This window comes from Gossypium hirsutum, chromosome A02, assembly GCF_007990345.1.
Source record: "Gossypium hirsutum isolate 1008001.06 chromosome A02, Gossypium_hirsutum_v2.1, whole genome shotgun sequence".
NCBI lineage: Eukaryota > Viridiplantae > Streptophyta > Magnoliopsida > Malvales > Malvaceae > Gossypium > Gossypium hirsutum.
This window is the reverse complement of record NC_053425.1, coordinates 82725465-82739159: the sequence shown is the minus strand read 5'-3', so window position 1 is coordinate 82739159 and position 13695 is coordinate 82725465. Positions and strand designations below refer to the sequence as shown.

The window sequence follows — 13695 nt, the reverse complement described above, 5'->3', positions numbered from 1 at the left end:
AATTAGTACAAGGTTTCTCCCAAGTGAGATCTTCTATCGTCATTCATGTTAGTAACACAGCAAATATGTACAATATAAAATCATAAATTAAAATAACGTTTTTTAAAAAATTGAAATTTACTTCCTTGTCCAATGATAATATTTTGGTTTGTAAAGTTCTATTTTGGCGGTCCATGCACGCATGAATACTAAGCCCTTTTCTTCTAATCTTCTTCTTTCCTTTCCAAGTGGCATTTCATTTATTTATTTATTGAATAAAACCAATTTATATGTAATAAATAAAGTCCCATTTTTAAAACTAAAATTCCAAAAAATTTGTCTGAGAAATCAGTTGAGATTCAACGAGAGAATAGGTTCAGAGTTAGAGACTAACCATAAGTTTTTGATTTCATCTTCTAAGAACAATTCCCCCAGACCCAGAGGAATGACGGACATTGCAGCTCAAGCTTCAAACATAACACAAACACACACACAATCTCAATTCTAATACTCAGAAAAGACAACAGCAGACGGAAATTCTACTTGTTACCAAATCCGAGGTTTCACTTTTCATTGCACACTTTTTTTTTCCTTTCCTTTTTTCTGTTTGATTACATTAATAACAATATCTTCCATTGTTGCCATATGTAGTGACCTTGGTTTTTTCAAATACCCATTTTACAGAAACTGATATACTTTTGCATATCTATATCAGTGATCTATATATGATGCGTTTGCAGATGTTCTGATCTTTAAAAAGGGTGTTTCTTGGTTTGGTTTTTTAAAGGAAAAACAAACCCAGAAAAGCTGGACTGATATAACTTTGAGGGAATAAAGATGCAGGCAAGGATGGTGGCAATGGAGGAAGGTAAAGACCAGGCATCTGCAATCAGAACAAGCATCTCCAGGACATTGCCATTGAGACTTCTCCTGTTTTGTTTGTTGTTCGCGGTGTTGGCCATTGGATTATCGATCATCTGTATGTATTCTCTTCGGTTTTTCATCTTCCAGCAAACAGTAGCACCATCCACTTTTCGCCCATGGTTTGAAGAGGTTCATACCATAGAAAGATGGATTAGGCCTCCAACAAACTTGTGGCATTCAATCAATGACAATGAACTGCTTTGGAGAGCTTCATTTGTTCCTAAAATCAAGCAATATCCCTTTTTGAGAGTCCCCAAGATTGCCTTCATGTTCTTGACTAAGGGGCCATTGCCCTTGGCTCCTCTTTGGGACAGGTTTTTCAAGGGAAATGAAAGGCATTGCTCCATATATGTCCACGCTTTGCCATCTTATATTTCTGGCTATCCTCAATCATCTGCTTTCCATAGGAGACAAATCCCAAGTCAGGTATTATTACCCAATCTTTCACATTAACTTCTTTCTCTTTTTTTCTTTTTCTTCTGAACATAAATTTCATTACAAGGATATATTCATATTTTGGTGAATCATCATATCCCTATGAATGTTGAAATATGTGTGGGAAATACGATTACTTTGAGGAAAATGCATGGATTTCTCTAGTTGGAAGAAAATTCTGAGCAATTCTTTTTAGGTTTATTCCTTCTACTTGATTGTCTTTACTTTTTATTTAAATATGTAATTTTAATTTTAGGGTTAATTTTTTTCATTAATTCTGTCAAGTATATTAATGTAATTTATTATATTTAAAAATGTGACATGTGAAATTTATATTTTGTATAGTTGGACAATTTTTTGCTCATTTAATAAAAAATAAAAATAAAAGAAAAAAAGATAATATTTGTCCAACTATACAAAAAATACTAGGATGTATATCCCATCATTATATAGTTATAAAAAAAATTATATCAAATTTTTTGATGGAATTAATGAAAATTGTTAAAATATATATATTCAATTTCACCAAACATATTGTACATTAAGTTTTAATAATTTTGAGTGCTTAAACGAGGAAGGCAGTTCTAATTACCATTGGCAATGAGAACCGAGAAGCTTCTTGATTCTTAAGGTGTTTTTTTTTTTCCTTGCACAGACTTTTTTTTAGAAAAGAAAAATCGTATTCAACTCATATCGGAGATGGGTCTCACTCAAATCCGAATATGTTATTAGGCCTAATAGGAGCAAGTTGTTTTCTGAAAATGGAGGTTTAAATTATTTTTGTTTTCCTTTGCAGATGGTGGAGTGGGGAAAGATGAGTATGTGCGAGGCTGAGAGAAGACTCCTTGCTAATGCATTGCTCGATATCTCCAATGAATGGTTTATTCTCTTATCTGAGTCTTGCATTCCTCTCTACAATTTCAGCGTAATCTATCACTACATCTCGAGATCAAACCACAGTTTTATGGAATCGTACGACGATCCCGGACCTTACGGGAGAGGCCGCTACGATTCCCGCATGGAACCGGAGGTCACACTGGGTCAATGGCGCAAAGGGTCTCAATGGTTTGAAGTTGACAGGATGCTCGCGATTAACATAATTGAGGACAACAAATATTATCCGAAGTTCAAGGAGTTTTGCCAGCCAGCTTGTTATGTGGACGAGCACTATTTCACCACAATGTTAACCATCCAAGTGCCTCATCTCTTAGCCAACCGAACCCTTACATGGACCGACTGGTCAAGGGGTGGCGCTCATCCTGCCACTTTCGGCAAGGATGATATGACTGAAGCTTTCTTTCAGAAAATCTTTGAAGGTCAAGCATGTCTTTATAATGGCCAGCCAACTTCCCTTTGTTTTCTATTTGCTAGGAAGTTTGCTCCCAATGCTTTGGATCCTTTGTTAGAGTTAGCACCCAAAGTTTTCGGGTTTTGACCTTTTGTTATTTGGTGCAAGTGTTGGATACTTATATGCATCAGCCACAGTCATGTTTAATTTTTATTTTTTATTTTTGAAGTTTTTCATGTATTTAGAAAATTTTTAAAGAGTTATATCTTCGTAATTATATTTAAACATGTATTGAGTATGAATATGGAGCACGAGTAGTTAAAAAAAAATAGCTGGAGTACCATAAAATTAACTAGGTTTGGTTTTATTAAAGTGTTTGTTTGAGTTTTAATATGCAATTTCCGGTCTATGTTGCCAATGATTAATCCACAATTCTACCCTGAGTTCACAATCCAGCCTTGGGAAAACACTAGAGAATATCCTGAATTGAGATATTTACATAAAAAATTTATTGAATGTAATACTGTGTATTGCACATTATGTACACTATAATTATTTCTTATTATCTCAAATTTCAGATTTGATTGGCTACCAAACACCAAAGATAAATCACACATGAGATTTATTTCTTATTGGGAATTATAGAATCAAAAGCAAAATCCAATTCAGGCAAATAAATATAAACATAGAATCAGATCATTAAGTAGAAGTTAATAATCCCAAGTATCGTTGTTTATATATATTTAGAAGCCCATTCAAATGGATTCCAACATTTTTATTTTAACCACTATCCTTGACAAAATCGTCCTCATCAACCTTCTCCTGTGTCTTGGTTGGCACGGCATGAGCTGCTGGCTGCGGCAACCCCACTGAGACCTCCAAGCCGTAATCATCAGCCACTTGCTGCATTAAGCTGTTAACCTCGCCCTCTGGTAGAACCAGCCATAGCACTTTCCAATAAATAACTTCCATATTCACAAACTACTTCTCAAATTAATCCATGGTCTCGGACATTTTCTGCAAATTGCCTGTCCAAAAAAAAAACCCTCAAATTTTACGATTCCCAAGTCCAAATTAATTTACAGTATAGAAAAAGCAAAAGAATTGAAGAATTTTACTCTTCGCAATATTCTAAATTTGGGGTTTTTTATCAAAATAATAAAAAATAATAATTAAAAAAATGAGATAGGTTATTAATTCTAGACTAAAATTAGGTGCCACCGGCTACATCAATTATAAAAAATAATATTTTAATAAAAATAAATATAATTAAAAATTAAAAATAATATTTTAATAGAAAAAGGGATAAGTCAAATTGTCCGCACACCCCTTTTCCCCCTCCTCACTTTTTTAGCTTTTTTTTTTTTAATTTGAAGCGGTAGTAATATAATTTTGAATTGTATACTTAGAAGTTAGTACTATTATTATTATAATTAATAAAAATCATCAATTCAATAATTTATATGTGGTAAATAAGAAAAGAATCAATGGTTTAAGTTTATGTGTTTTTATTAATAATTAGATTATTTTTAATAATGTATAAGGATTAAATTTTAACAAATTAAAGTAAAGAGATTAATTTCTTAATTTTTTTATAAAGTAAAGAGATAAAAATTCATAATAAGATCTTTAAAACAAATTTAGCAATACTAGACATTCTATGATTATAGAAAACATATATCATAAGTGAGGACATCTAAGTTGGCATTTAAATCTATTTAGACGGTCACGTAGGACCGTCGTTAAGGAGGTAACAGAGTTTAAATTTAGAGTGACCACTTCGTAACGAAACGATATCGTAAGTGACTAAAATGTAGCATTTCAAACATAAGTGACTAAAATGTAATCTGAGGCAAACAAAAGTGAAAATTTTTGTAATTTACCTTAAAATTTATTAGCATTCCTAATAGCTTGAAAAGAAAAGAAAAACAAATAGAATAGAGGATAAAAAGGGAAGTTAGATAAAATGGCTATTTTTTAAAGTTAATTAGGGATTTAGAACCTTTTTTCCTAAATTTAAAGATATAGGTCGTTTTTGGAGAGACAAACAGAAAACGCTTCCAACAGGACGCATTTTCTTCCTTCCAATTTTTTGGGGGTGTTGGTAATTTGAGGAGAAGGATTTATTTGTATTTGTTTTTTAGGGAGAAATTGTGATAGTTTTAAGGTATGTTTGAGTTCACAGTGATACGATGGCACTCAGAGACCTACACATTTCATGTGTCGTGAGTGAGTGCATCATCATTTTAAAAGATGTCACATTGCAACTTGGGCTCTCAGTTCACAATGGTTATACAATCACGGGTTGAAGTAGAACTAAGGCTCCCAGTTGGTGGTGGTTACATGGTCACGGGTGACCGCCTCCCGGCGTGTGAACGTTGAGGGTCTAAATCGTGCAAATAAAAGATATAAAGTTAAGTGCAGTATCTGCAAGCGAACAAGTCAAATTATAATATAATTAGTTTACAATGAAACACTTGATAAGTATTTCGAGGATCATACCCAAAGGATTGCTATTTGAAGAAAATTATTATTAAGTTAATTACTGAAAATAATTACTAATCTAATTAATTCACAAATTAGTAATGTGAATTTAAAACAACAATAATTAACTAATTAAATTAAACTAAAATAACAATAATAAAATTAATTAACTAAAACTAAACCCAAGTTAAGTTATTGGCTTCTCCTATTCCTAGTTTCAACTTCACAAGCTATTCTAGCCTAGATCCAATTGTGTTACCTAATTATTAGCTAAATTAATAATTACCTTTAATTAAGTACTTACCACCCTTAATTAAGAATACCCTTTTTGTCTCATCTTCACTATAGATTACCACTTAAGATACCCTTTCGGTCTCACCTAGGCACACGAATACTATTTCAGTCTCACTGGTCTAAATATTCTACTAGGGTCATCAATCCTAGTATACTAAATTTCTTGAACAAATACCCAAATTTAGATAATTATTTACTTAATAAATTAATCAAATTAAACAATTAAATCATGCAAGATATTTATAAAGCGCAAATTTATTCGAATTTTTACACAAACATTCAATTAACAGAGTTAAAGAAAGAAATATAAATAATAGAATAAAAGAAAAAAAATAGAGAATGCTCATTGATTAATTGATGTAGAAGTGTGTTTCCGAAACATTCTCCACTCGCAATAGTCTCACTTGGAATAGGATCTTCCGATTAAGTGAATAAAAAATAACTAAGTAAAAACTAATAACGAAAGAAAATTTGAAATCCAAGCAATAAATTGTGTTCCATCCCCTCTTGAATCTAGTTATAATGTTCTTTATATAGGAAAAAATCAAAAGACTAAAGTGCCCCTTCGTTTATAATGGTAATTAAGGTTTTAAGTTGGAAAAGACCTTTAACTGCCCTAAAAATTGCAATCATGGCGCGCAAGAATTTTTGGGATGCGCAGAAGTCGGTGTTACAACACCCAATTCTAGTGTCACGACATTGGAGTTCTGTTTGTCCTAGGATTTTATTTTTGCTTCGATCTTCAGTGTCACAACAATAGTGTCACGGTGTCACAACATTGGCATCAATTTCAGCCTGAATGTGCACTTGCAGCTCCGGATCCATCCTACATAACCACATAACCTTATTTAGATATAAAAATATTGTAAAAACTATAGAAAAGCATAATTTACTGAATCAAATGATAAAAACATAAATAATTACTAAAATGTCTTGATTTAGCATATTAAACATGCTAAAGTTAGTGAAAAGGGGTGCAAATAATAGCCTAGATCATGGCAAATCAACAGGTTTAAGTATAACTCGGGTCTCCAGTTGAAAGTGGTTATACTATCAGGGGTTGCAAGTTTCATCCCACCAGAAGAGGACACTTTATAAATCCCATACATAAGTTTGAGATCATAATCATAGGTAAAAAAGGGGGCTCACCAATATTATCAACTTATTTTTTTTCTCCATCAAAGTAGTATGCTTAACCTCATTGTCCAAAACTTGTGTAAGAGGTAGGGGCAAGAGGACTTTCATGAGGGGTTGACTATGATGATGGAGAACAAGTTGAAACTCAAGTCAATGTGACAACAGTTATAATTATTAATGAGTTCTTTAATCACATCAAATTAGTGGGTTCGGATTTGATCAAAGAAACTAAAAAAAAGGTTCATTTTATTAAAGACTATTTAAATTTAGTTTCTAATAAATAGAAGTCTTATGCAAATCGTAAAATAAAAAACATTGAGTATAGTGTGAGAGATAAGGTATTTCTGAAAGTATTACCATGGAAAAAGGTTCTCTTATTTTGGAAAGACAAGAAAGTTAAGTCCAAGGTTTATTGAACCATATGAGATTTTGCAACATGTTGGACCAATAGTTTATAGGTTAGCATTACCATAAGAGTTGGCAAGAATCCACAGTATTTTTCATGTTTTTATGTTAAGAAGGTATATATCGAATCCGTCGCATATTATTACACTAAAAGCTATTGAGGTTTAACCAAACATGACATATGAGGAAGAACCAATCAAGGTTCTTACTTAAAAAGTTGATGAGCTTAGGAATAAGTACATTCATTTGGTAAAGGTACTCTAGAGACATTAGAATATGGGGGAAGCTACTTGGGAAAGTGAGGAAGTAATGAACCAACAACATCCATAGTTGTTTGAATCAGGTAGAATTTTGAGGATGATTTTTTTAAGGAAGGGACAAATGTAATATCCTCGAAAACCCATCAGTCATAATAGTATTATTTTGAGCAATTACAAGTCAAACTTTTTAGAATAAATAAAATGTGATTTATAAGTGTTAGTGGAGAAAGTAGTAGGAAATTGGAGAAAATTTAAAAAATAAATATATTGAGAAATATTAATCCAAAGTATAGACTAAATTGTAAGATTTTACAAAGTGTTAGGGTCAAAGAAATGATTAATTTGAATTAGTGGTGAAATGTGTGAGGACATGGAGAATAATTTTATCAAGAGCTAACAGATAATGATTATGGATAGATTTTTATGAATAAGTTATAATATATTATTTTATATTTTATTATTATTATGGTGATATTTTAAAGGAAAGATTGAGAAGATCCTAGATTTTCTTCTTTATCTCTTTTACGTCACTAACAATTAAGGAGAAAGAAACTTTTCTTTCTTTTAAAATCTAGTCCTTCTTCATAAAGGCCATTCCAAGATTGAAATCATTAAATTTCCATAGAAACCTTAGCTAAATCAAGTTACCATAGCCTAACAAGCTTAGTTTTCAAGCTAGAAGTGGAGTGTTCATGTTTGAAGAGAGGGAAATTTTAGATAATGTGAGAAACTAAGGTTTTAAGGTAAGATTTTCATGATTTAGTAGTAGTATCATGTTTATTACAATTATTTGAGGATGAAAATGTTATGAAATAATTATACTGATTTCTCATGTTTTATGGAATTGCTATGAAATGAAGAGAAAGACAAGGAAGAAGATGGAAAGAGTGTAGACAAGGGGGAACAAGTAGATAAATATTGAAGAAAACATAGCCTAAGTAAGAATACTGAGTACTTTAAAATTCTTATTACTTAATTAGGTTTTGAAATTTATATGCTAATGTAAATGTTAATTTCATGTATTTGAGTATTTGTAACTTAATAAATATGTGAATAATTCAAGGAAGTGGTAAATAAATATGGTTATTGTTAATGTGATTATATGTGTGGAGAAAATGACTAAATTGTAAAATGTTGGAAAGTTATGTTTGGCTATGAAATTATGAAAACTTGATTTTTTCTTGTGATGAATATTGGATTTATAATATTGTTAAAGTCCTTATAGACAAGTTTGAACTTTTGGGATATAGATGGCATGCCATTAGGAATTCCTTAACACGCTCATGAATTGAGCACTTTGGTACTCGTTTTCTAACACTATTAGTGTTCTTGATAATCTAGCACTTATGTGCTCGTGTACTCTGTGATTACATTCTGTATATCCTTCTTGTTCACTCAAGTCTATAAGGGGCAATGTGAGTGGTATATAAAAGATAAGTGAATGATGAAAGTATGGTAAGTGAAAATGTGTTAGTTAACCTAGTTGTTACTATGTATTTTATCTTTGGTTTAATTTTTGTATTCATGTTAATAATATTTCTTTATTCATAGAATTATCTAATTGAATTCAAAGGTAAGATATGAATACTTGAATACTTACTAACCTTTCTCGAGCTTAATGTGGTATTTTGAACGCGTAGGTAAAGACTGTTTTGAAAACATCTTTTGAAGTAGCCATCCTCATCTCATCATCAACCAAGGATTGAAGTGTATAGAACTTAAATTTTAGTAATAGAGTGGCATGTACATAGGATTAGAACCATATGAATTTTTTTTGTAAATTAACTAAGTGGTTCCAAAACTATGTGATGCATGCTTCATATCATTTTGTACCTTGAGATAATCTTCCTTAGATGGATATAAATAAGTATTATAAGAAGTTTTTGAATGCTAATTTGACATATATTGAGTCTTAAAAATGTTTAGAAGTGTTATGGAATGATTGATGATAGTTTATACTTGCTTTTAGAAGTGTCATCAGTAAAATGCTTCCAACTAGAAGTGTTTTCCCCGTGTTATATTAGGTTTTCTGGTTTTTTAGGGCTTTAAGGTTTAGGGCTTTAAGGTTTAGGGCTAAGGTTTTGGGTTTTAAATTGATAAATTTTTAACATAATAATTGTAATTATTGATTTCGATATTTAAAATATTCATATTTACACCAATCGTATATTCAAATTTTATTTTGCAAATCGATTAAAAATCGAAACTTGAAGTACTCAGTTTAGATGCAAAACTAGTTTTAAATACTTATCAGTAATTATTTTTGACAAGATAGGTTCTGAAAATATATCCCGGAATCCCGGGATATCTAAAATGATTCTGAAAAAATGTCTCGGATAGTGAGGTTTGAAATTTGTAGAGAAAAAAAGCTCCAAGCAGAACGCACTGTCAGCAAAGTACGGAAAATGCATCCAGCTAGACGCGCTTTTAGTACTTCTGCTAATAGTGCGTCTTGCTTGGAGCGTTTTTTCTCTACAAATTTTAATCCATAGTATCTAGAGAATTTTTTCAAAATTAAATAAGAGATTATCCCTTGGGCTATATGTGTAACATATTTCAGTCTCTAGTGGAATAATCCGAAGAAATAAAATTTGAAGAAGTTCAGAAAAGTAGAAGTTCATGGGGAAGACATAAGTTGGAGAAACGATACTATTTGTATAAAAAGTAAGCATAAGCATTGATTTTTTGTGTTAATATTTATTTAAAAGATTCAATTTTTTTCATAATGTTTTTGTTTCGAACTTCTCTCGATAGATAATTTGGTTAAAATTGAGTGGATGGATTAATGTTATTATTTATTACGACGGTGAGGTCTATGACACCGAGAATGGCATGGTTTTTTTATTGAAGAATACAACATGGCTAGCTTTTAACCAAAACATAGAGTTTCTAGAACTTCAAAAAAGAATTAGGCAAAAAATCGTCGAATCCAGCCAAATGAGAGTATCGTCTATTAAGTATCGATTTTGTGCTTCGGTCAATCCCGTGAGATATGGCACTTTTGATATCAAAAGTGCTAAGGGCCTGGAGGTGATAGTGTAGATGCACATCAACAATGGATCACTGTTTCTCGAGTTATATGTGGAATTTTCAATGCCAAATGAAGGCATTCAGTCGTCAACATCTCCTCCTATTCGAGACATCAGAATGGTTGAAAATGTCGATAGTCCAACCACTTTGTTAGAATGTTCCCATTATAATATCCCAGAATCATCAATGGGAAGAAACTCATCCATCTCGGCCTTAGGTTTGAAAAACATAGCAGAAAATAAATTTAGGGAAAATACAGTTTTAATTTTTTTTCCAAAATAAGATATTGGTTGTGATATCTAAAGTAATAAGCACTTAATCAAAATTGTACCTTTTTGAATTGTCTAAGATGAGCGCTTCGACCGAGTAGTCTTCTTCGTTATCCTCCACGTCTGCCGAGTGTGGGCTCACTTCGAATCAGAAAATTTTTCACAAAAATTACCAGTGGAGTAATTTCACAATTTCTCTAAACTTTTGATTTAAATTGTAAATTAAAAAAATATCTCTAGAAATTTTCTGAAATAATCTCTTCAGAGAATTTTTTCCCTACAACTTTCTCTTGAATTCAAATATGTGTCAAATAATGACCCAATGCTCTCTTTATATAGGGAGAGTTTTGAGAGTTCAACAATGATTAAACTTAATTACTTTAATATTAAATTAATATAATATTTAACAAGATAAGTATTAGATTAAATTTAATATTAAATCTTATTAAAATAGTAGAACGTTTATCTTGTAGATAAACATTAAATTTAATTTAATATTAAGATAATCGTTTTAATATTAAATTAATAAAATACTATTAAGATAAGTATTAAATTAAATTAAATATTAAATTATTAAAATAATATTATTTTTGGAATAGTTAATATGAAACCAAATTCACTAGTAGAGTCCTAGTATGAGTATAACTCATTTACTCCTCAACCACCGAAGAACAACCACCGTCGACCACTAGAATATTGTCATTGCAGGTCGGCATTACCATGTCCCATGATGCAGGGGCGGCACCTTTACAGCACTCAGAGCCAATTCGGTTACTGTCGGTCCAGTCTGAGTCAATGATGACCCGGCTGATTTGGTCTAACCAACAGTTGGACCATCAGCTTAGTTTCACATACCAAGCCCGGTTCAACTAGTTTTGTATCTTGGTCTTGATTTTGGGCTCCTGGGCTGAATTTACGATCTTAGATCCAATTTTCAAGTTCAATTACCCATTGGGCCAATTGAATGACTTGAAAATTAATTTCTAAAAATATCACATTAATTTTAATTAATTTGATTAAATTAATTTTACTTGATCAAAATTAAGTTTCCCAAAAATCACTTAGATTTTCCAAATTGTTTTTTCAAGAATTCTTTAATCAAATTCTATAGTTAAACAATTCTCTCGACCACCTAATTTAATTCCACGTCGAATAAATCGGCTTAATTAAATTATTTCCAAAGTCGTAGAATTTTCTTCTGATTCAAATGCAGTTCGATCGAGCTTTTGTTGAGCTAGCGGAGGGACTAATCGAACATATACAATTAGGCTTTAGTAATTGCAATTATGTTTAGAAGCATCGTTCCAATAATTCGCAATTACTTAATCATGGAGTTAGTCAACAAGAAGTACCATGATTGAAAACTATTTATTGTATACTCTTTACAAAAGTAATCCATCCAACTGATTCGTCCAATGACCTTGTCATATGTGTATTACCCTCATATGATATCTTTGATTCTTTTGAGTTAAATCGGTTCATTCAATACAGTCCTATTTATCTCATTTTCACCATTACGTCTTCTTAATGATTAATATGATCACTATCAACAAATGACTGTGATAAATTGCTCGTTCAAAAACAAGCAACTCGTGGCTACGTTCCATATTTATCACTCCATACAATGCCAATGAGATGATATCATTAACTTTTTAATTGAGCTATGAATTCCACTATTGCTAGTAAAGTCATGCCATACAAATTCATGTACCCAACATGTAACACCCATAACCTGTATCCGTCGTCAGATTAGGGTTAAAGAGTATTACTATACAACTCAGAACATTCAATAACAAATAGTATCAAGTTTACCCAATTAATTAACAATTTCATAAATAATTCAAATTGAGGTATAACATACATTTACGGGCCTTAAATCAAGCTATGAGGCCCTAAAAATAGTTTAAAACAATCAGGGACCAATTCAAAACAAATTAGAAAGTTTAGGGAAAAACTAAAAATTTTCAATACAAGGGTCACACGGTCGTGTGTCCAAGGCATGTGTCCAGACCGTGTGACAGAGCCCAGATTGTGTGGCTCTAAACATGGTTGTGTGGCTATCCACACACCCGTGTAGCTACCCCACACACCTGTGTGCTCACTCGTATGTCTGCCCATGTGTCCGCCCGTGTAACTCGCTGACTTAGGTCACACGGTCGTGTCGCAGGCTGTGTGTCATCCCGTGTGAATCATGCACCTAACACGTTCGGGGCACATGCCCTTGTGGGTTGCTTGTGTGTGACACAGAACCTTCTAATAGCCTGTGTCTAAAGCAGTGTGTGCCCAAAAATGACCCAAAACTTGCCCATTTCACATCCAATTGCTTAGGTACCTAAACATATTTAATAGCACGTATTCTAAAGACTTTAAAGTGCTTTCAATAACACTCAAAACATGCCAAACCATCAACCTAAAGTCTAACCAATGTGTCAACGATGATACCACAATTCAATCACTTAGCATGTAAGGCCTCGAATTTAGGCTTAAAAGTATTGGGCCTTTAGTATGGATCCGTAAGGAGGTTGTATATAAGCATTTAATTGTACAAGGAAATGACATAATTAAATGTTTGCTTTAGTGGTTAATGGCCCTGAGAAGTGTTGGAGAAATCTTGGGTTCAAACTTGAGCTTTAGCAAAAATTTTGGTAATAAGTGAATAAAACCCTGGGTGCTTGGATGAAGGCATTTTAAATTATTGTGGTAAATAAATGACACAAGAAAGCTTGTGGTCTAGTGGTTGTGGCATCATTAATGTTGTAAGGGAGCCTGGGTTCAAGTCTTGGCTCTTGCAATTTATTTTGGTTTTTCTTTTAAAGGAACCTGGACTCTGGCCTATAGACTTTATATTTAATTGAGGATAAAATATGACACAGAAAGAGCCTGTGGTGGAGTGGCAATGTGGCGTGTTGTGTAACTGTGAGGTCTAAGGTTTAAGTCTGGGGATGTGCAATAGAGTATTTATTTTGCTGTTTGAGTTATGTAGGAGGTGGAGTTAGACTGGAACTCTGTGGTTGAGGTGGTCATAAGAAAATAAGGAACTTTCCTAATGGTTGAGAGTAATCCCACATCGGGAAGCTAACATGGGAATTGGTGAGAAGCTGGTTTTAAATAAAGCGAACCAGATGAGTTGGTGAAAAAGGAAAAAGGTGATTAAGACCTAATACAGGATGTGCCAAGGTTGGTGATCGTG

General features: G+C 32.3%; 1 protein-coding gene across 2 annotated transcripts; it reads left to right on the top strand.

Annotated features, from left to right (window-relative positions):
- Positions 1–264: 264 nt before the first annotated feature.
- On the top strand, positions 265–2888 carry LOC107952633 (glycosyltransferase BC10). Of its 2 annotated transcripts, none has more exons than XM_041079427.1 (3): positions 265–539; positions 767–1329; positions 2135–2888. In XM_041079427.1, exons 2-3 carry the CDS (start codon positions 817–819, stop codon positions 2771–2773), a joined length of 1152 nt encoding a protein of 383 aa, XP_040935361.1. In that variant the 5' UTR covers positions 265–539; positions 767–816; the 3' UTR covers positions 2774–2888. The 2 variants fall into 2 exon arrangements, with proteins under 2 accessions (XP_040935361.1, XP_016743317.1); XM_016887828.2 differs by having other exon boundaries at positions 266–539; positions 720–1329.
- The last annotated feature ends 10807 nt before the right edge of the window (positions 2889–13695 follow it).

Bases quoted from the DNA above. Each gene is read 5' to 3' on its own strand.
- LOC107952633 (XM_041079427.1), top strand. From the start codon at position 817: ATGCAGGCAAGGATGGTGGCAATGGAGGAAGGTAAAGACCAGGCATCT. The intron at 1,330-2,134 runs GTATTATTACCC...TTTCCTTTGCAG, and splicing joins GGAGACAAATCCCAAGTCAG to ATGGTGGAGTGGGGAAAGAT.